Source organism: Rhincodon typus, chromosome 28 (genome assembly GCF_021869965.1).
Source record: "Rhincodon typus isolate 14 chromosome 28, sRhiTyp1.1, whole genome shotgun sequence".
Classification (NCBI taxonomy): Eukaryota; Metazoa; Chordata; class Chondrichthyes; order Orectolobiformes; family Rhincodontidae; genus Rhincodon; species Rhincodon typus.
The window spans coordinates 16,373,911-16,398,038 of NC_063359.1; the positions used below are offsets into that span (position 1 = coordinate 16,373,911).

Sequence of the window (24,128 nt, forward strand, 5' to 3'; positions counted from 1 at the left end):
GTTCTTCTCACCACTCCCCTACTCTACTTGAATTTGTAAAGTCAGTCTGGAAGCTTTACCATTTTCTTGGAAAATGTTCTCTTTAGACTTGCAAGACTGGTTGGAAACCGGTGTCTTTTGATTCTCTTCCTGATAGCCTGAAGTCTGCAGGTCCCTTACAAGATCATGTTCGTCAGTGATGGACGATTAACCTGCAGTGGAATAAGATCCCTGTGGTTCCTTCATAGAGCCCCTCTGGCAATATGAGTAATACACAATCCTCATGGTCTGAAGCTCCTTGGGTGACCATATCTTTTCTGTTCAGATCCCTGATACACACTTGCTCCTCTGTCCCAAATATGACAACTACTTTATAATACCTGTTGTAGAGTGTGACCTGCTGCATAATGACCTACACAACTGGGTCATTGAAGTGGAAAAGTCTACAGCAAAAGAAAAACCAAGTGTTACTTTTGACAAGTTAATATTTGTATCAGTAGTCATCTCAAATTTTACCAGGGTGAATGGTACAATATTATCTGATAATGAGACATGGTACACTGTACAGAGGGGCAGTTAAGAGCTGTCCCTACATTGCTGTGATTTGGAGTCACATGTAGGCCATAACAGGTAAGGATAACAGATTTCCCTTGCTGAAGGACATCAGTGAACCAAGTGAGTTTTTACAACAATCGTCAATAATTTCATGATCGTTATTTGATTAGCTTTCATCTCCAGATTTATTATTTGAATTCAAATATCACCAACTCTTGAACATGAGCTGTGCCTCTTGGTTACTAGACTAGTGACAGTACCACTACATCACCCACTCTCTTGCAGCTTCTTCAATCATTTGGATCACTGAGGACATTCCTGTTTAAAGGAACTCTTCAACTTCTGCTTTTTAACCTCTTCCATGTTTGGTATAATATTGAAGTGAAAACATATCTTCTTACTCAAGTTGAGGATTCTTGTTTGTGAACCGTGCAATGTAATATTTAGTATATCCCATATATTGGGGAGTTCCTTGCCGTATTCCTTCAGTCTGAAATACTATGCCTCCTGGACCATATAGTTAACACTGTCGAGGGCTACAGACAGTGTATCATGGCTCATTTTCTGATAAATATATTATCACTCATCACAGTGAAATTTGTGAAATGATCACTGATACAAATATCAGCTTCTCATAAGAAGCATGTTTTTTTTCTCTTCTGTAGACTTTTCTGTTTGATTAACCCAATTTGGTTGATTATTATTTGATTTCTTGCTTTTCTGAAACCATGGCCCACTTCTGAACATTTTCTGAAACTGACCTAACGGAACAGAAAAAGAAGTTTTAATAACTAGGCACTGTCTGCGTCCATGAAGTTTCTTTCCTCCACAGCACTGACAAGGACTTGTAGTGTCTGGTTTCTGAAGTGTTGTTTGTGACGTTGTAATGTAGTTTTTGGAAAATGCGCATTTGATATGTTTGTGAGATGCTGACACCAGATAACAGCTTTTATAGTTAAGTTGCAATTGATCACGGAAGGGACAGCTGTACTCAGACCTCCAGAAGCCTGCAGGACAAGACACATTTTTCTCTCTCTACCTCCCTCTCTCTCACTTCTTCCACACCATCCCCACTCTCCTCTGAGTGGAAGAAAACCAACACTTTGAATGCTTGCGTCACCCCTACATCCATCCCGAGAGTAGAAGGAAACAAACTATCAGAAAAGACAAACTTTACCTACATCCAAATAATAGCTACTGAATAGGGAATCTTCTGCAACTGAGACAAAGCAAAAGAACTCTGAGAAAGTCATCTCACTCCACTCTTATTGTTGGACTCCTGATGCACAGAATTTGTTCTTCTGTGCCGATATTTTGTTCCCACAATATTTTTGCAGAACTGTGTCTTATCTGACCTGTTTGTGAATGAACGTGTTCGTTGGAATTTAAAGTGGGCATGGTTGAAGTTTACATATTATTAAATGATGATCCATCTTAACCACATGTTTAAAGACAAACTATTTATAATAAATATTCTTTGTTTTCTTGTCTATTGATGAAACAGTATGTTGCTTGGATCTTCGATAGTGATCAAAGTTGGACAAATTAACCATTATAGTGACTAAATCGATCATTTATACTTTTGTGAAGACTTGAGAATAGTGGGGCTTAGTGTCTAGTACACACTTCCTATCAGGATTGTAAAACCACTTAATCTCCTGTGTCAAGACTGATCTTCTCTTATGATTGATCTATTGCTGCTTGGCTTATGCTTCACTCATCATCTGTCTGACTTTCTCTAGACTCAAGCCTACTTTGGACTGTAACGATTTAACAGAGTCTCATTAGCAATTCCCACAACAATTTCAATTCTTATGACTTCTAACGTAAAGTCACCATCAAAACATTTTTTCATTAAAATGTACTTATCATTAATAAAATCATCTATGAATTGGACTGAATGCTAAACTCACTTAGTAAACCTTGGTCTTTCAAGAATTTTGAGTTTAAAGGTTGAAGAATTGTCAAAGGTTTTCATTGCTTCTTCTAAGGTACCCCTGTTGCTTCTTCAGCCACTTAACAAGCTGTAACATCATCAACTGTATTCCCGATTGTACATAGAAAAAGTGTATTTACTTGATTGGAAGGTAAGCTATTTTCTTCAAGACATTCAATTCTGTGTTCTATTGACAATATTTTTCTGAGACCATGTATTCCTTACGTAATTACAGAATTTTAATAATTTTATTTCACAGTAATAAGCAGTTCTGTTGCTCTTTCATGTCTGGAAGATTCATCTGCATTTTACAAATAAAATGCGAGATTCTCATCTTCTTGCAGTTGAAATGGAGGGTTCTCTCCTCTTATGGTAGAAATAAATATTAGCGCCATAGAGGGGTAAAATGAGGCTTCCAGTCACTCTATGAATCTTACCGTTTGTGGCCTTACTAAAAATATTCCTGCTCTAGTGAATGAGTCCTGGACCTCATAGTTTAAATGACCCCTGCTTTTAACCTTGTTCATTTGCAAGGTTTCCCACCTTTTCCATGCCTAAATAAACTCTCCCAGATGTTCTACCCTGATAGACCAGGATGTGCTTGGGCACCAAAATTCCCAATTTGGAATTATGGGCACAGACTAAACACAGAATGCAATAACCCACTAACAACTTTGCTAAACTGTCTGGACCCACGATTAAAATTCAGATTTCCAGTTAGTCATTTTTTAATGATAAATAAAGATCAAGCAGGAATAATTCTTCTTATGAGCCTTTAAAGAAAGCCTCAATAACCTGCCCAAGCACTTTTTAAAATCAACTTTGCACTATTCTGGAGCTGTGCAACATCCAGTGCAAAATCCCAGAAACTTTAAAAAAAAGTACCTTCTAGAAATGACCTTCTACCTTTGGTTTTAGTGTCAGGGACACAGATTACAGGCCTGATTCAAGTTCTACTGTCATATTGATATAAATTTAAAGTTGATTGTGTCAATGCAAAAGTTCTACTAACTGGAATTAAATGGAAATTTCAAAGTATGTAAAATTACTAATCAGCATGGTACCTTTGAAACAGCATTGAAATGAAACACAACAAAGGTCTGAATTCATGAAGAGGTTGACAAGTGTCAAAAATGTAGCTGAGGACTTAATTATACTCTCTTCTTCCATCATTCTAAGCTGGTAATGCAAACATAGAATAGATCATAGAATTCCTGCAGTGCAGAAGCAGGCCATTCAGCCCATCAAGTCCACACCAATCCTCCAAACAGCATCCCACCCAGACCCACCCCCTACCCTAGAAATTACAGGCAATTTAGCATAGCCAATCCATATAACCTGCACATCTTCAGACTGTGGGAGGAAACCGGAGCACCCCAAAGAAACCTATGCAGACATGGGGAGAACGTACAAACTCACAGACAGTTAGCCAAGGCTGGAATCGAAGCCGGGTCCCTGGCACTGCAAGGCAGCTGTGCTTCCCTGGCGCTGTGAGGCAGTAGCACGTGTTTGAAAATGTTTTTGAAAGGTTCAAAAATGTTTCTCAGGGCCAGCGGAATTTATAAAATTCAATGCACTGAACAGATATGGGGAAAACCGCACTGGATTACTGACACTTAATCATTCAAGCTCACAACACTACTGCCAACGTTCAATGGAAAGTATTAAAACAGTTCACAATTCTCTATGGTTTACAATTTAACTATGATGACTGACATTTGAAATGAATTTCGAAATACGGAGGACAGGATAATTCATTTTCACCCAGTATCATAGCACCAATTACAATAAAAGTGACATTTCCTTTCCATCAAAAATAGAACAATTACTGCTGTTACCTCTACTATCACTTTTTGGCCGGTTTTTTCGTCTTCGTTTCCTGGTTGGTTTTACCCACGGACTGTCATTCTTCCCCTTTCTCTTCCATTTCCTTTTCAAGCTAGACTCTGAACTCTGGATGATCAAAAAATAAATTTTTAACAAAGATTTGCTGCTGAACATTTGCTGAATTACCCTTTTGAAGAAGTAACAAAGAGGATTGATCAGGGCAGAGCGATGGACGTGATCTATGTGGACTTCAGTAAGGCGTTCAACAAGGTTCTTCATGGTTGACTGGTTAGCAAGGTTAGATTACGTGGAATATAGGGAGAACTAGCAGTTTGGATACAGAACTGGCTTGAAGGTAGAAGGTGGTGGAGGGTTGCTTTTCAGACTGGAGGCCTGTGACCAACAGCGTGCCACAAGGATCGGTGCTGGGTCCATTGCTGGTCGTCATTTATATAAATGATTTGAATGTGAACAGAGGAGGTATGGTTAAATAAATTTGGCGATGACACCAAAATTGGAGATGTAGTAGACAGTGAAGAAGGTTACCTCAGAATACAATGGAATGATCAGGTGGGCCAGTGGGCCAAGGAGTAGCAGATGGATTTTAATTTAGATAAATGCGAGATGCTGCATTTTGGAAAGGCATATCAGGGCACGACTTATACATTTAATGGTAAGGTCCTGGGGAGTGTTGCTGAACAAAGAGACCTTGCGGTGCAGATTCATAGTTCCTTGAAAGTGGAGTCGCAGGTGAACAGGACAGTGAAGGCAGCATTTGGTATGCTTGCCTTTGCTGGTCAGTGCATTCAGTACAGGAATTGGGAGGTCATGCTGCAGCTGTGCGGGATATTGATTAGGCCACACTTTTGGAATACTGTGTGCAATGCTGGTTTCCCAGCAAAAGGAAGAATATTGTGAAATTTGAAAGGGTTCAGAAAAGATTTACAAGGATTTTGCCAGGGTTGTAGGGTTTGGGCTTTAGGGAGAGGCTGAATAGGCTGGGACAATTTTCAGTGGAGCATCAGAGGCTAAGGGGTGACATCATAGAGGTTCATAAAGTCATGAGCTGCATGGATAGGGTGAATAGATAAGGTCTTTTCCCCAGGGGAGGGGGGTGTGGGAGTTCAAAACTAAAGGGCATAGGTTTAAGTTGAGAGAGGAACGGGACCTAAGGGGCAACGTTTTCACACAGAGGGTGGTGCATGTATGGAATGAGCTGCCAGAGGAAGCGACGGAGGCTGGTACAATTACAACATCTAAAAGGCATCTGGTTGGGTACAACAGAAAGAGGTGAGAGGGATATGGGCCAAATGCTGGCAAATGGGACTAAATTTATTGAGGATATTTGGTCGGCATGGACAAGTTGCACCAAAGGGTCTGTTTCCATGCCATACAGCTCTTTGACTCTGTGACTTTTCATTTTGAACATTAGTCTAAGATACTTTCAGACATAACCACAAACCAGAATTATACTGAAAAAAAAAACCATGTATTTTCGTGACTTCCGAATATGTCAACTGTGAATTACAAGTCCAAGAAGAGGAAAACTAAAATACAGTATAAAAATGCACTCAAGTTAATAAATTTGCTGAGTAAGTTTTCAATAGAAAAATATCACCACAAAAACCCTGCAAGGTCCCAACTAATGTAGGAAACATAAACAAAACTTCAGTAAGGACTTCAGTAAGGCGTTTGATAAAGTTCCCCATGGTAGGCTGATGGAGAAAGTGAAGTCGCATGGGATCCAGGGTGTACTAGCTAGATGGATAGAGAACTGGCTGGGCAACAGGAGACAGAGAGTTGTAGTGGAAGGGAGTTTCTCAAAATGGAGAACTGTGACCAGTGGTGTTCCACAGGGATCCGTATTGGGACCACTGTTGTTTGTGATATACATAAATGATCTGGAGGAAGGTATAGATGGTCTGATTAGCAAGTTTGCAGATGACACTAAGATTGGTGGAGTAGCAGATAGTGAAGGGGACTGTCGGAGAATGCAGCAGAATATAGATAGATTGGAGAGGTGGACGGAGAAATGGCAGATGGAGTTCAATCCAGGTAAATGCGAGGTGATGCATTTTGGAAGATCCAATTCAAGAGCGAACTATGTGGTAAATGGAAAAGCCCAGGGGAAAACTGATGCACAAAGAGATCTGGGTGTTCAGGTCCACTGTACTCTGAAGGTGGCAACGCAGGTCAATAGAGTGGTCAAGAAGGCATACGGCATGCATTCATTCATCGGACAGGGTATTGAGTACAAGAGTTGGCAGGTCATGTTACAGTTGTATAGGACTTTGGTTCGACCACATTTGGAATACTGCGTACAGTTCTGGTCGCCACATTACCGAAAGGATATGGATGCTTTGGAGACGGTGCAGAGGAGGTTCACCAGGATGTTGCCTGGTATGGGGGGCGCTAGCTATGAAGAAAGGTTGAGTAGATTAGGATTATTTACATTAGAAAGGTGGAGGTTGAGGGGGCACCTGATTAAGATCTACAAAATCATGAGAGGTATAGACAGGGTGGATAGCAAGAAGCTTCTCCCTTACCCCCTCCCCCCAAGAGTGGGGGACTCCATTACTAGGGATCACGATTTCAAGGTGAGAGGGGAAAAGTTTAAGGGAGATATGTGTAGAAAGTTCTTTACGCAGAGGGTGGTGGGTGCCTGGAACTCGTTGCCAGCGGAGGTGGTAGAGGCGGGCATGATAGCGTTATTTAAGATGTATCTAGACAGATACATGAATGAGCAGGGAGCAGAGGGATACAGATCCTTGGAAAATAGGCGACAGGTTTAGATAGAGGATTTGGATCGGCTCAGGCTTGAAGGGCCGAAGGGCCTGTTCCTGTACTGTAATTTTCTTTATTCTTTGTTCTTAAAACATTAGGGATGCCACTATATATACCTATAACAACTTAATTAAACTAAGTTTGTTACAGAAAAATTCTTGTGAATGAATACAGATAATATAAAACAGTTACAAATTACATATGAGCTAGATATTCTCAAAAGATTATGGTTCATTGGTCTTTCACGCAAATAGACATTACAACCTTTGTGAATTCTTGTTCAACATCCAGTCATACAGTATCATGACCAACGGGAGCCTGGCAATGAAATCCCTTATCAAATGAGCTGTGATCCAGAACAAGCCGTCAAATACATTTCCCTAATCTCAGGAAAGGCAGACGGATATTCAAGTTAAACAAGCCTTTTACAAGTCAATAGACTGATTTACTTTATAAAGAAAAGGTGAACAAATAAACTACATTAAATTCCCTCATACTTCAATTTCAGAATCTTCCTCATAAGAAAACATAACATCTCTACGAGGCTAATTCTATTTTTCTAAACAGAAATTTATCTGAAACTGGTTTGTCCTAAATTTGATGCTCGCTATCTGGACTTACTATCCTTCGTAAACTAAGCAAAGTTGTCCCAGACCATACACTTCTTTGTTTCTATTTTATTAAGGGAATTGGATTCCAAAATCTTGAATTTTGATATCCCACTATTTGGCTTCAGGGAGTGACCAGTTTAGCCGCCAATCAAATCAGCCATCAGTCTAAGCTGCCACCGACTAAATGGAACTCCACTAAATGAAACCATTCCATGTGAACTGGCCAGGCAAACATCAATTGTCTCAAGTTCAAATTATGTACTCGGGGTAGTAGAAACGGGCAATAAATGTGGCATTATCAATCTCACCCAATTCCAGAGAACTAGTTAAAGATAGTACTAAGTGCTATTTCTTCAAACGCTTTAGCTAGTTGTAAAGAGTTCTGCCAATGCATGACTATTCAATGGAATTAATACCTTATGATCTAAATGTAATGATACAATAACACCTTAATGCAATGACATAAACCCCTGTGAAAAAAAATCAAAATTGCAAAATTTTGCAACCATTAAAAAAGATAGTTTAATAAGTGTACAGCATCACCACCATCCCCAGATCTTGAAAACAGGACCAAAACCCACTCATATTTTCAAGTTAAATTTCAGGTCTGTCGTGATCACATGTTTGAAGGAGAGGACAAGCTATTTAATGCTTACGCATGCATTTTGAGTTTTTTTTTGATATCGGTATTGGATTGAAAGCTCTTTTGATGTTGAGACACGGTTTCTTTTTGTCTGTAAGAATTTTCAACAGAATACGGTTTCTCAATTTGCCTTGTTCAAATCAAACAGTCCACCTGGAGCTAAAAGTCAAAATAAGTTGACATTCAGCGAACATTTAACTGCTCTAAATCTACAAATATATCATTATTTTTGCTAATTTATTCATTTACTATTTGATAATGAATTGGCAGCTCATGACCCAAGTCCTGTCAACTAAAATTGTTTATTCCATTGCTGTCTGATGCAAAGGAAAATACTATCTAAGTTCAAGAGATGAACCAGGAAGTCAAAACACAATGATGAGATGTTGTTTTCAGATTTCTGGATTTTGTAGCAAGCTTTGTGATTATGGGCAAGTAAAGGCATCTTCCAGGTTATATGAAACAAATATTCATTTAGAAAAGTGATCTGAGACATTGGGAGAAAAAAAAAAAATCACAAAAGAAATTTACAGCAATCACAACTCCAGGATGAATGACTCACCACATCAGATTCAAAGTCATCATCATCATCATCATCTTCCAGATCAGAGTCTTGATCCTCTTCAGGATCATATTCTTCTTGCTGGCTAGCCTGGGTAGTGAAACATTTTAAAATTCTACAGTGAACTGTAATCTTTGATAAATTTCCACTGGTTTCAACATGTTACATCACAATGAAAACAAACTGTAACTTTTAAAGCAGCAAAAAAAAAAGCTACAATATTGCATACTTAAGAAGTCTCTGACATCACATATATATCTAAACTTGACCTGCTATATTATCAACAATCAAGTCTGAAGCAAATCTGGGGAGAAGTTTGAGACACAGACAAAATACGAATTTGGCCAGCAGGTAAGTTACATTTGTGAAAGAGAAAAGGTTTGATTTCAAATAGCATTTTCTACTTGACAGGAGCAAATAGTGACTTGGTCATCTATACTGAGAAGATCACATCCAAAGAACAGTATTTTATTTCAACTGGCTTTCCTACATTTCCCCCCAACTCATAACTAATCAGTTCTGGACAACTGAGATTGGAAATTCACATTGGAAAACAAAATGAAAGGCTATTCATTCACAGGATTTGGCATCGATGGCTTGGCCAACATTTATTACCTATCCCTGCCCAGAGAGGAGTTAAAGGTCTCGAGTCACATGTAGGCCAGACCAGGGAAGGACAACTGCTTCCTTCTTCTAAAGGGTATTCGTGAACCAGGTTGGTTTTTCTGACAATGGACAATGGTTTCATTGTTATTGTTAGACTTTTTTTAATTGAATACAAATTCCACCAGCTGCTATGGCTGGATTCGAACTGGAGTCCCCAAATATTATCTCGGTCTCTGGATTCATAGTCTAGCAATAATACCATCATCTCCCCTACATCTCAGATTTAAGCCACGTTCAGTCATCATTTTAGAATCTGCACAATCTGGTTGGAAATGTAAAGTTTTAAGTTATTTTGTTACATGCCCTCAGATTTTGTAATTGATAGAAGTGATTGATCCATAACAGAAGGAAATTACAGAATTTTATTCAAATTTCTTTCCAGTTCTATGAGGACTGAATGCTAACTCACTGGACAAATAAATTATTATGGCTGAAAAGAGAAAATGCAGGATTGTTTCGAAGAGTGCGCCACATAATAGAACCAGATAAACAGAGATGAGCCAATAATGACATTTCTTGTGAGGCTTTAAAGAAAGGTTCAAAAACTTGCCAAAAAACTTTGGAAAATCAACTTTCTCCTATTTTGGAGCAGGCAACATTCTGTGCAAAATCCCAGGAACTAAGAGTATTGGCACTGCATCTCTTGCCTTTGTGTGCAGACCTTATTCAAGTGATCCTATCATTTTGGAATTGGTATAAACGTAATATTAATTGCATCAATGCAAAAGTGATACAACATGGAACTAGATGGAGACTTAAAAGTATGTGAAACTAACTATCAGCATCATACTGAAAGAGTATTGAAATTTAAGGTATCACTAGTTCATCATGAATTTAAACTCTTCATAAAATGTCAACATATAAATAGCATGTAATTCCAACCTAAACTAGTAATGCCACTGCTAGTAAAATGTTTCTCAAGCCAACCAAAATTTATAAATTCAATGTACTGAACAAATACAGGGAAGGTAGTACTGGATTGGTGATATTTTGTCATTCATTCTCAAAACGCTCCTGTCTAACTTCAATGGGAGTTATGAAAGAATTCATAATTCTTAATAGTTCCAACATGCTGTTAATGGCTAGAACTGTGAATACAGTACTCCAGGTACTGCCAATCCAAGTGTATAACTACTCATTTCTCCAGTCTGGTTACTGATTTGTTTTGGTTACACAATTATAAAGGTCAAGAGTCCACAGAATGCTTCACAAAAACAGCAACTAAATTTAACTGTAACTAGTACATTTGCAGACGGCATGCTTCCCCAAATACACATTTTTAGCAACAGCTCATAATCTCAATGTTTGAGACTGCATAAAATAAGTATTGACTCAAAAGTAAGGAGTTTATCCCAAATCAACATAAAACTTTGGTTAGTCCACAACCAAAATACTTCTTGTTGTGATACTTGAAGAATGTGAGAATCTTTGATAAGGTTAGATTGCAAAATTTAGGGTTTTTTCCTTAAAACAAAAGCAGAGAGAGGTCATCATATACAGACAAAATTAAGACAAGCCTAGCTACGATCAGCAAAGAAAAGCTGCTCCTGTTAGCTAATGCTTCCTGGACAAGGGAGCGTAAATTTAATGTTTAACGAATGAGGTTTGAGGAAGAACTTCATTTCATGCACTGAATGGTAATGATCCATGCTCATGTAATATTCTTGTTAATGTGGAAATTAACTGGCAAAGCATCAAGAACATACTTTCTTGGACATTTCCATTTTACGAATGTTGTCAGTGCCTCCAAAGTCCGTGGATAACTCTGAATCTGGATGGTCTACACCACTGTATTTTTCTTCTTCTTCTTCTTCTTCTTCCTCGTCATCTTCCTCTTCATCATCTTCAGACTCCATGTCTTGAGATAGGTCAGCATTCTCTCCATTTATGTTCTGAGTGACACCATTAGGGGAATCTTTCTGTTCCTATAAAACAGGGAAGAGGTAACAATCATGACAACATTTAAATATATGGTGCAGCCAAAATAGTTACATATACCTAGAATCTTCAGTCACTTAAAACTCAAGCTTAGCCTTAGCAAATTCACCATGCTTTCTCACTTATTCTTTTTTACCTCAAAATCTGTTCCAAGTCTTGACTCTTCCCTTTTGAAATTACTCAATTTTTAAAATCCACGGAATTCAGAGATGGCTTTGCACGAATTTCATGCAACAGACTTAAAATCCATTGCTTCAGTGTAGCCAGTAGACACTTTCAAATATAATCAGCATTCATTTCTGGCATCCATCTCCTTCATGTTGCATTAGTGATAACAGCTGTGTTTGCCACTTAGATAAACTATCTTAGGCTGCTTTTAAACACAAAAACCATATTTGTTAGATAGATGGTTTCCATAGTTTCTCCAAAATGTTGCCTATACCACCATGATTATTTTCTTCAGTATGGAATCTAACAACACAGCAGCATCTGGTATATCAAATATCCCACAACGCTCATTGAAAAAAGGTTTGAACTTGCCCAATTAGCAATATTAAATATTTTTAATCAACCTATTCAGACGTGTTATGACACTTTTGGAGCAGGTAGAACTTGAACCCAAGACTTCTAACCGAAGGGTAGAGATACACCATTGCGCCACAAAAGCCCTGCAATTAACAATTTTATACTAAGCCAGATCAAAACTGCCACATATCAATCCAAGTAAATGGTTAAATATAACTAAGCCAAAACTGCTGTTAGACAATTCAGTTTTAAGATAGTTATGAACAAGGATCAGTCAGGACCTTGCAGGAAGATACTAAATTGGAGGAAGCAAATTACGTCAGTATTAGGCAGGAGCTAGGGAGTGTTAATTGGGAGAAGTTGTTATCAGGCAAGTCCACATTTGGCATATGGGAATTGTTTAAAGACCTGCTGATGAGAGCTCAAGACCGGCATGTTCCAGTAAGGAGGGAGGACAGGAAAAGCAAAGCAAGGGACCCTTGGATAATGAGGGAGATTGTGAATTTAGTCAAAAGTCAAAAAGAAGCATACATAAGGTTTAGGAAGCTAAATTCAGACAGGGGCTATGAGGAATTTAAGGAAAGCAGTAAAGTACTCAAGTAGGGAATTAGGAGAGAAGATGGGGCCATGAAATGGTCTTGGCAAGTAGGGTTAAAAAGCATTCCAAGGCATTCTATACATACAATAAAAACAAGAGGATAACTAGGGCAAAGGTACGACCACTCAAGGTGAAAGGAGGAAACTTGTTGCTTGGAGGCAGAGGATGTGGGTGAAATCCTAAATGAGTACTTTGCATCAGTATTCACCCAGGAGAAAGATATGGAGGATAGTGAGATTTGTGTGGAGCATGCTAACGTACTAGGGCATTTTGAGATCAAGAATTGGTGTTGGATCTCTTGAAGACCGTTAACGTGGACAATCCTCAGGGCCCAAGGGCATCTACCCCATGTTACTGAGAGAGGCAAGACTGAAGATTGCCAGGGCCTTGACCAAGACTTTGTATCCTCGCTAGCCAATGGAGAGGTCCTGGAGGACTGGCGAGTAGCTAATGTTGCTCCTTTGTTCAAGAATGTAAATAGGGATAATCCAGGAAACTCCAGACCAGTGAGCCTCACATCGGTGGTTGGGAAGCTACTGGACAGAATTCTTAGGGATAAGATTTATGCAAATTTGGAAAAGCATGGCCTAATAACCTACAGTCAGTATGGCTTTGTGCAGGGCAGGTCATGTCTTACAAACTTGGTATTTTTCACGGAGGTGATGAAGATGATCGATGAGGCTAGAGCAGTGACGTGTTGACAGGATTTTAGTAAGGCTTTCGAGAAGGTCCCTCATGGTAGGCTCATCCAGAAGATTAAGATGCACGGGATCCACGATGACTTGGCCGCGTGGATTCAGAATTGGTTTGCCCATAGAAGACAGACGGTAAACATGGAAGGGTGTTTGTCTGGCTGGAGGTCCGTGTCTAGTGACTAGTTGTTCCGCAGAGATCCATACAGGGACCTCTGCTGGTTGTGATAATGATGGACTTAGATGGAGATGTAGATGGGTGGGTTAGTAAGCTTTCAGGCGATACACAGATCAGTGGAGTTGTGGATAGTGTAGAAGGTTGTCAAAGGATACAGCAGGATACAGATCAGTTGCAGATATGGGCGGAGAAATGGCAGGTGGAGTTTAATCTCGCTAAGTGTGAAATGCTGCTCTTTGGGAGATCAAATGTTAAGGAAAAGTATACAGCTAATGGCAGGACTCTGAACAGCATTGATATACAGTAGGATCTTGGGGTTCCAGTCCATGGCTCCCTAAAAGTGACCATGCAAGTAGATAGGGTGGTAAAGGCAGCATATGGCATGCTCGCCTTTTTTTACTCAGGGAATTAAGTACAAGAGTCAGGATGTCACGTTGCAGCTTTATAAAACTTTGGTTAGGCCACACTTAAGAGTATTGTGTTCAATTCTGGTCACCAGATTACAGGAAGGATGTGGAGCCTTTACAGAGGGTGCAAAAGAGGTTTACCAGGATGCTGCCTGGATTAAGGGTTTGAACTACAAGGAGAGGCTAGAAAAACTCGGGTTGTTTTCTCGAGTGGGGGAAGACTTGATAGAAGTCTATAAAATTATGAGATGCATAGATAGGGTTGACGGTCAGAATCTTTTTCCCAGAGTTGAAATAACTAATACTAGAGGGCATGCATTTAAGGTGAAAGGGGAGAAGTTCAAAGGATGTGTGAGGGGCAAGCTTTCTTTTGCACAGTGTGGAAGGAGTCCAGAACACACTGCCAGGGGTGGTGGTTGAGACAGATACAATAAGGGCATTTAAATGACTTTTAGGTAAGCATGTGAATACGAAAGGAATGGAGGGATATGGACCAAGGGCAGGCAGAAGGGAATAGTTTCATTTGGCGACATGTTTGGCACAACATTGCAGGCCGAAGGGCCCATTCCTGTCCTGTATTGTTCGATCATAGTTAATCATCAAATAAAAGGCTGGCCAATACACATTTTCAAAGAAAAAAAAATATATTTTCCTCTTCATCTATGTCATTCTCATGATCTAAGAGAAACTTTCACAGGTCATCAATTGCAGGACATGAAGAAGTGCTGAATTTTGATTTTAAATAATGTTCATGGAATTCGATCATTATTTGCCTGGGATGAGACCACATGCATTGGGTAGGTTGAGAAAAGGAAAATGTGGTTCGACTATCTTGAGGACTATGCATCTGGTTCTATGCGATGGCATTCGAGCAAATGGGACACAAGGAAGAAAAATATTAGTTATGCAGGGGAATTGATTTCTTTAATTTTGCAATGGTAAGAATTTATACATATGACCAGTTTGCTAAATTGTTTACATTATGTATACAAGAATGCAATGGCATAGATTTAGTCCCCATGCTTGCTGAGCTATTTCTCTTCTACTTGCGCCATTGTGACAATATAATAACATGTAAAGACTAATGAGAGAAAAAGATACGTGGAGAGCCATAATAGTGGCATCCTCCTTTGTCCAAGGGTTGCAGGAAGAGCATGAGACGAAATTCTAAAGCCAAAGGTTGCACTTTTGCTCAATTTTACTCGTATCTCTGAGACAAGTGAATATCTTGAATAAGTGACCACTTTAAGAATCGCACCTAATTCCAATGTATTCATTTTTCGTTAATTTTATCATTATTTCCAACAGATGTCCAAGTTTAATTTTCCAAAGACTCACTTTTCTTGCAATAATGCCATATACAAAATGGAGGCATTTGTGCCAAAAGTAAATTAAGCAAACAAATGTCAAGACCTAAAATTTTGTATTGATATGACTGCTTGCAATTTGCACTAAATAATGTAGTCTTTCACAGCCATGTTCACTCTGTTATAATAAATGTAAACTCTCATTCAAATAGTTACAATTTAAGTAGAACATTCCATTTTCATCCAAAGCAACTTCCACCTCAATTGGAGAGAGACTGACTCTGATAAAAAGGTAAAGGGTGCTGTTGGATCATCATACTTTGTTTTGAACCTTATAATCAATCTCGGGTGCAACATGCATTTCAGAAAAGGTAAAATCTAACGTCAGTTTTAAAAGGGCACAATCTCAGTTGAACTCCTCCCAATGTCATCTCTAATGGCACTGTGGATGTACCTACACCAAATGAGTTGTGGAAGTTCAAGAAGACAGCTCATCACTACTTTCTCAGTGGTAACAAGGATGGGCAATAAATGCTGGCCCAGCTATTACATTCCACACCCACAAATGAATAAATAAAATTGTAACACTCACTTGACAAAATCATCAATATCTTCATCATGAATAAAGTACAATAGGCATTTATCTAAAAGTGGCTACTCATTAAAATTAAAACAATGGAACGAAAGAATTGAGGGGAAAATCAACTTATACTCATCTGCTGTAATACGTTTCCCTGAAGTAGAGACAGGAAGAAGTTCCTCTTATCATAAGCTTGCATTTTTTCAACCCACCTGCATGCCAGATGCAGCCTGTGACATGTTCTGAAACATTTCAAGTACGGTGCGCTGTTTTAGCAGTTTGGTCTTCTTCTTAGGAGCCAGGCTATAAGTTCCCATTTTCCTCTTCTTCTTCCTAGCCACTGTCAAAGTTTTAATTATTTTGAATATTTAACACGTTGAAGAGTGTGAAATTTGTTACTTTAAGTCATGGCTGTCTTTCAGATTTATATCTCCTGCTTTGTCAATCAGAAATGCATGTAGTTATACACAAATGGATCTGTGGTAATGCACTGTCTGATTATGTGTTACATGCTGTGCTATTTGGCCTTTAAATAAAAATAAATACTGAAATACCATCTCCAACTATTTTAAAAATTAACATTTCTGTCATAGCATGATCTCTTCTATGCAGTCAGTCATTTTAAATTTACAGCAAGAGATTTCATCTAGTAATTACTGTGCTTAAAACACTCATTCTTTTACATAAAACAATGATGTCCATGCATGCTCAACACTACACTGAATGCACAATCAAATGAAAACTTACGGCATTCCAGTTTAGTTTTTCTTATTACCTGACTGCGGTTTGCTAGTGGCAGTACTGTTCTGATTCTGAGGTAGTATCAGTTGCTGGGGTGGTGTTGGTTGTGGTGATGGAGGTGGCGGTGGCTTTTTCCCACATTCTAGACTATTTACACTTTCTTCCTTTGGGTCTTTGTTTGGTGGCTTTGAAAGGTAGAAGTACAAAATTAAAGCTTTTTGAACACTGCGATTTAAAAGTAACACTCCAGTTATTATAACTGATATAAAGTATGTCCTGGTAAAGGATGTTTGCAAATTTAATACAGATGAAATAAATTTAGTCAAAGCCAATTGCTGTCAGTGAATAAGACCTTAGCTGGTCCTTTCGTGAAATTAGGTCCCTGATACTGTGTACTATTGAACACAATTCAATTATCTGCTCACAAACTTTTGACACAGCACAAGTTTCTTTAAAATAGTTCTAGCTGGATAAAACAGAAACAAAACCAAAATCTTGTGACAATATTGCAGCAAGTAGTTCACTAATTAAAATTATCTTTCTCACATGATAATTTTGACATTTTCACAAGCCTATCTGGATCAGATGATGAGTATATAACGGCAAATTAATTATGAATGTGAACTTCAACTTTCTAATGCAAAGTACAAATGTAAAATATATCAAAAGTTAAGGCATCAATTGATTTCCTGAATTCTCTTAATCTTGATTCTAAAACCGCAGATATATATTGAACAATCCTTAGTTGTGAAAAACCACAACAGATTTTATTTAGGCTTTTTTTTTTACATTGTGCAATATATGATTTGACTGGTACAGGTTTTAAGATTGTAGCTATTTTCATTAGAATAAAGTGATTTGACAAGTATGGTAACAATTACGAGTGAATAGGACAGAGTAGAGAGATAAAACACAGTTTTATTGATTCTGGAGTCTGTAACAAAGGAACACACATTTAAAATTAATTGCTTAAAACTTAGTACAGATTGCAAAAGAAACTTATTTGCTGAATGCCGAAAGGCTCCAGAATTCATAGTGTTTGTGATTAAATACCATACGATATGTTGTTAGTCATTCATGGGACATGGGTGTCCAGCATCTACTGTCCATTCTTAATCAGCTTTGAATGTTGCCAACTTTTGAGAGGTCAGATAATTGGTGAAGGAAAAAAAGAGGGTTAATGGGCACTGGAACATGATTTTAGCATTAGTTTATTTGGAGGATGACACCAATCTGTCACTCAACCAGTTTCCCAGCTGTGTCATTAATTACCCTCAATCCAATGGGCGTCCACCTTAGTTAACAGTCTCTTATGTGGGACTTTATCAAATGCCTTCTGGAAGCCAACATAAATAACATCCACAGACCGTCCCCTGTCTACTACCTTAGTCACCTCTACAAAAAATTCAATAAGGTTGGTCACGCATGACCTACCTGTCATGCATCCATGCTGATTAACTGAAACATTTAAGGTGTTAAGTTATCTTATCCTCAACTATAGATTCCAACAATTCCCAACAATATCCCAGCTCCACACCTCCCCACATGTGTTAGGCTAACTGGTCTTGAAATTCCTGGTTTTCCTCTTCCTCGCTTCTTTAAAAAGTAGAGCGACATGTGCAATTTTCCAATCCAGAGGGGCAACTCCTGTGTCAACGAAACTCTGAAAGATCACAGTTAGGACTTCTACAATGGGCTTCCCTACTTCCTTTAATACCCTTGATGGAAACCATCAAATAGTGGGGATTTGTCATTGTTTCGTTCCGGTAATTTCCTCATTTTTGATGTTTGACTTAAATTACATTCATTTAATCCCTGCCCTTGATCCACTACTAATTCCCTTGGGACTTTTGACAACCTATCCTCTTTTTCTACTGTAAATACTGAGGCAAAGTAATTATTCAACATGCCTGCCACTTCACCATAGTCACTGACAATATTCCCACTTTCAGTCCTAGTAGGCCAACATTGCTCCTGACCTCTCACTTTCCCTTTATGCAATTATAATATTCCTTCCTATTGATTTTTATGTCCATTGCAAGCTTTCTTTCATAATCCTTTTTAGTAGGTCTTACAAGCCCTTTCCCAGTCTTTGTATATTTACCATTTGACAGGATCTGTCCTGTATTTTGCACTTTTGAAGCATTTTTTTAAATTTTATGCTGTCCTCACTGTCCATCACTGTTTTTTCTGTTAAGTGAGATTTTTCCACCCAGGGCTTTAAACTGGTTCTGTATTGCATTTAAATGTTTCTTTCAACAGCACCCACCAGTTATTTTATTCATTAGCATATTTTCCCAGTTAAATGTGGACAGTCTTCACCACATCTCCTTAAAGTCAGCCTTACCCAAATCTAAAACCTAGGAGCCGATTCATGCTTTTCACTTTCAAATGCTACATTGAACTCGATTACGTTACAATCGCTATGACAGATTTCATTACTGCAAAATTAGAAACTGAGTGCTTAGCCCTCAAAGTAAAAGACAGTATTCCTGACAGGTGACTACTGCTACCTCTTTTCTCTCTTTCCGTCGACAGTAATTTGGGAATCATAATTATCTAACAAAGAGTGCTGCTGGCCAGGGATCAATCCATTTTGATAACTGAGAATCAACTTTTAACCCTATTAATACATTTGTCCAAACACAATAAGAACGACAACTGTGACAGCCTAATCATTGTTGGTTTATTTTAATCCATTTATGGCACGTGGATGTCGCTGGCTCGGCCAGTGTTTATCGTCCATCCGTTCCTTAATTGCTCTGGATAAGGTGCTGGTGTGCTGTCTTCTGGAAATGATGTAGTCTATGTGGTGAAAGAATGGCAATACATTTCCATTTGCAGCTTTGAGTGAAACGTGAATTTGGTAGTCTTCCCATACAGCTGCTGTCTTTGCCCTTGTGGGTGGTGGAGGTTGTGGGTTTGAAAGGTATGATCTAAGCTTTGGTGAGTTGGTAAAAGCACCTTGTAAACGGTGTGTTGCTGCAGGCGTTAAATGGGGTGCAATCAAGCAGTCTGCTTCAGCTGGAGGAAAGTCAATCAAGTAGGCTGCTTTGTCTTCAGATTCGGTTATAAAAACTGTTTAAGTTTTGAACATTTCTACTTTTATTGTTAAGGCACTTTCCTAGAAACATTGAAGAGTTTGTGAGCAAACCAGAATGAGATTGCTTTTCAAACCAGTACTCATAATAAACTAGAGATAGTAAGAACTGTCTTACTATCAGTTCTTTCTTGCTGGAGCTAGAAAAGAACTTGGAAAGGAAAGAAGTAAATTCAGCTAGGGTACGTATTGAAACAAATTTCAAAGGCAAGAACAGGGAGGTTGCTCTGCTAATGTACATCAAGCGTTCACCTCTAAATTAAAAATATTAATTGAAATATTGCCATAATCACATACAAATTGACAAGGGAGCAAACGGATCAGGAAATTAAAAGGGACTTGTGTACAGAAACGGGTTCCTTCACACTGGCATCAATTCAGACTGTGAGAAGCTGCACTGATAAAATCGGGTACAGTGAGCCAGGACGGGAATTGAGTCGGAGTGGAAAGGGTAAAGTGTAAGATGGCAAAGGCTTCAAATTAGTAAAATACACAGAAGGACCTACAAGAAACATTAGTAACCTAAATGTAAATGAAATGGGGAATGAGAACATAACAAAAAAAAGTGAGGGTGGACATTGACGGCAATGGAATAAAGTGTGTTATGGAACAGTAGCACAAGATAATGATTAAACATAGAATGAAAGAAAATCCTTTTTAAAAATTAGTTACAATATCTGTATAACAGTGGACACAATGTCCTTAATAAAGCAGGGGCTGTGTTTGGAGGAACCAAGATAGTAATTACTGAAACAAGGCTACAGAAAAATCATGTAGGGAATTAAACATTGCAGGGTATACTACATGGCAAAGATAGGACAATGGGGAATGGAGTCGCTGTAGTCATTGAGGATAAAATAATGGCACTGAAAAATAGGGACATAGCTATAAGAATGCAACATTATTACCACATGGATGAGAGATACAAGATAATAAAGTGTGAATCATACTAATAGATGTAGTCTATAGACCACATATTATTGGAATGGAGGTAGAGAAAGAAATATGTAAACAAATTGGGATATAGAATTATAAAACAGAATAATAATCATTGGGATTTCAACTACCCCTATTGTAAATGCAGAGAAGGCAGAAGTGGGCAAAAGAGATAACAGACTGGAGCTCCTACAATGGGTTTAAATTCCTTTCTAACAAACATCAAGAAACAAGAAGAGGCCACTCAGCCATTTCAGCCTGTTTTGCCATTTACCAAGATCATGGTTGATCCTATTTTAACCTAAACTCTACATTCCTGAATATTCCCAATAATCTTTCATCCCTTGGTAGTCAACCAACCTGATATGTAAAAATCCAAACACGGCAACATTCACAACTGGATCTAGTAATAAGGAATGGGTCAAAGCAGATAATAAAAATCATAGCTAGCAATTCAGAATACTCAAAATCCTAATTTATTCACAGATCAGTAGAGAATGGCCTATTTCTGTGCCTCATATCCTGCATTTAAATCACGTCAAGACTGATGAAATGAAGAACTCAAAAGGAGCTTGCACGAAAGGGATTGAATTGCTTGGATTGAGTTACCATTGAGATTCCAATGATGTTACTAGCTGATCTCATTTGTACTTTGTGTTAACACAGGATCTCCAAACTGTAATACTGACAAGTTTATTTTGATCAGCACAAATATTTTCTCTCTCTTGTATGTACACAACACAATGGATAGAACATTTTAATAAAAAAACATTAGTTATTAAAACAAACACCTGGAGGTTGGATTTCAGCAAATCTTTGATGACTTCACCTCAATCATTAATCATTCACATATTAATTTTTTTTAATTTGTTCATGGGATATAGGCTTTGCTGGCTAGGCCAGCATTTATTGCCCATACGTAAGTTAAGAATCAAACACACTGCTGTCTGAGTGGGTCAGGAATCACATTTAGGCAGACCAGGTAAGGATGGCAAATTTCCTTTTCGAAAAGGACATTAGGTCTAGGCCTGAAACGTCAGCCTCTCTGCTCCTATGATGCTGCTTGGCCTGCTGTGTTCATCCAGCCCTGCACCTTGTTGTCTTAGTAAACCAAATGGGTTTGTGTTTAATGACAATTGACGGCGGTTACATGGACACCATTAAACATGCTTTTTATTCCAGTTTTTTTTTATTGAATTCATATTTCACCAACTGCCACAGTGATACTCTAACCCATGTCCTCAGATCAGGAAGCAGGGTTTCTGGATTGCTAGTCCAGTGGCAATATCACTACAGTCCCACCTCCCTGTTTCAACCAGCATCCATCAATCATTGTTTGAAATGGGAAGAAAAGGAAATTTTAAAAATTCCCACTGCCTTTTAAAAACGTAAGCAGATTTTCCATAGAGATATATTGGTATAATCAACCTATTCAAACACGTTATGACACACCTTCAGAGTAACTGGGATGTCAACCTGGAGCTGCTAGCCCAGGGATGCTACCACTCTGTTACAGGTCTCTCAGTTCCTCTCCATGTACTTTTGACTAGGCTCTACATGACATTGAACACCCTCTATCAAATCTCTTAAACTTCTCTTCTCTAGCAGGTCCAGCATCTCAAATTTATGCAACACATGTATCTCATCCCTGGAGTCATTCTAGCAAGGCCACAAAGTTGGAAAATTACCCCTTTAATTCTAACACTGCCTCAATAAGATAGCAACGAGTTTCATAATTTGTATTGGAAAAAGATATTCAAATTCTTAAAATATGTCAAACACAAGAAATTGGGAATTAAAAACAGAAAATGCTGAATTACTCAACAGGCTCCACAGCACGTGTGGAAACAGAAACAGAGTTAAAACCTGAAGTGTGTGATATTTCAATTCTAACAAGAAATTGTACTAAATCTCACCAAATGTTTCTCTCATTATCTTCCGTTATCCCCCATTATCTTCAAGAGGGTTTTTAACCTTGAATGTCAGACGGAATCTCAGAAGAAGCTGATAATAATCTTTCCTCTGGTGTTGCAGACAAAAAGAATGAGGCAAACATGTTCTCAACTGAGGATGTCCTTCCATTGAGGTTTTCAGGAGCATCATTCTCAGTCTATCCCATTTCTTATTCCTCTGAACCCTTCTTAAAAACCCTCAAACCTCACATTCCACCTTGCAAACCTCTGCATCAGACAGATTATCTTCTGCCTTCTAAAACATAATCGCATGACAAGGCACAACTTCTCCTCACTCACAATACTCCAAACAATTAATTCCTCCTCTTCTGACACGTATAGCACCTTTTTTTTGCTGGCACCTTTCATTATAACTGAAAAAGTGTTACAACACATGCCCCATTTAGCTTCTGCTGTAGCATTAAGCAATATCCCAGATTCTCTTTCACTATAGGAACCAATTGATTTACATGTCCTCCAGCCTAGTATACAGTTTCAGGCCTTTAAAACACCTGTGATCAAGACATTATAGATTGAAAGGAACACAAGTGGGAAGGGGAAATTACTTTTAAAATCACACGCAAGCAAAGAAGCACCTGTGAAGTGCTTCAATGAGGAACAGACTTCTGTTTCTTTTCCACAGATACGTTTTCAGTTTACGTTTGTAGATTTCTCCCATCTGCAGCATTTGTTTTGTTCACCAGCTCTTCATTAGCTTTGATCTAAAACCAATCTCAGCCATACACATCACAAATACTTGCAATTCAAGAAGACAGAATCTCCACTGATCTTTGCTGGGCTACAAATGACCACACTACCCAGGTTAGGCAAAATGGAAAACTGATTCACTCCTATTGCTCACAAGTATGAATCACAGAATCATTGAATCCTTACAGTGTGAAAACAGACCCTTCGGCCCAACAAGTCCACACCGACCCTCAGAGCACCCCACCCAGACCCATCCCCCTGAAACCCACTTAATCTACACATCCTTGAACACTATGGGCAATTTAGCATGGCCAATCCACTTAACCTGCACGTCTTTGGACTGTGGGAGGAAACCGGAGCACCCGGAGGAAACCTACGTCAACACGGGAAGAATGTGCAAACTCCACACAGACAGTCGTCCGAGGGTAGAATCGAACCGGTTCCCCGGCACTGTGAGGCAGCAGTGTTAACCACTGAGCCACCATGCTGCCCTAAATTTTGTATCGAGTTAGTGACCTCAGAAGGAACTAAGCATCAACAACGATGCATGGTATCTGAATTACATGCTAGCAGTTTTCCTTTCTCTGAAGGACAGGTGTAAAGTTCGTGGTGTTATGATCCCAGCTGAAGTTATTACTGGACAGGTTATATCCCAGGCTGAAATATGGCTTGAGAGTTTTTTTTAATTTCAGAAGGTAATCTTTCACTGAGTCACAAGCATACATTGCTGCAGAGCTGGTGTTAAAAAATATATTAAGAGTTTAATACATAAAAGCAATGAAGATAAATTAATAAACCAAGCTATTTCCATACAACATATTTTGAAAGATTCCGAAACACAGCAAAAATATTCCACCTACCACAACAGCATCCCTCTAGACCAGAGAGGATTCCCTTCCCTAT

General features: G+C 38.6%; 2 protein-coding genes across 5 annotated transcripts in view; both read right to left on the reverse strand.

The window, feature by feature from the left end:
• Window positions 1-24,128, reverse strand: part of ehmt1b (euchromatic histone-lysine N-methyltransferase 1b) — a 170,372-nt gene that overhangs the window by 135,376 nt on the left and 10,868 nt on the right. For all 4 annotated transcript variants that reach the window (XM_020526558.2, XM_048613799.1, XM_048613801.1 and 1 more), the window contains exons 4-8: window positions 16,564-16,714; window positions 16,001-16,128; window positions 11,270-11,488; window positions 8,898-8,987; window positions 4,309-4,423 (exon numbers count right to left, since the gene is read on the reverse strand). In XM_020526558.2, coding sequence (XP_020382147.1) covers window positions 4,309-4,423; window positions 8,898-8,987; window positions 11,270-11,488; window positions 16,001-16,128; window positions 16,564-16,714 — 703 coding nt within the window. The remainder of the gene's footprint in view (window positions 1-4,308; window positions 4,424-8,897; window positions 8,988-11,269; window positions 11,489-16,000; window positions 16,129-16,563; window positions 16,715-24,128) is intronic.
• The window catches only part of LOC109913773 (glutamine synthetase-like), a 190,998-nt gene that overhangs the window by 32,623 nt on the left and 134,247 nt on the right, over window positions 1-24,128 (reverse strand). The window lies entirely within an intron of this gene.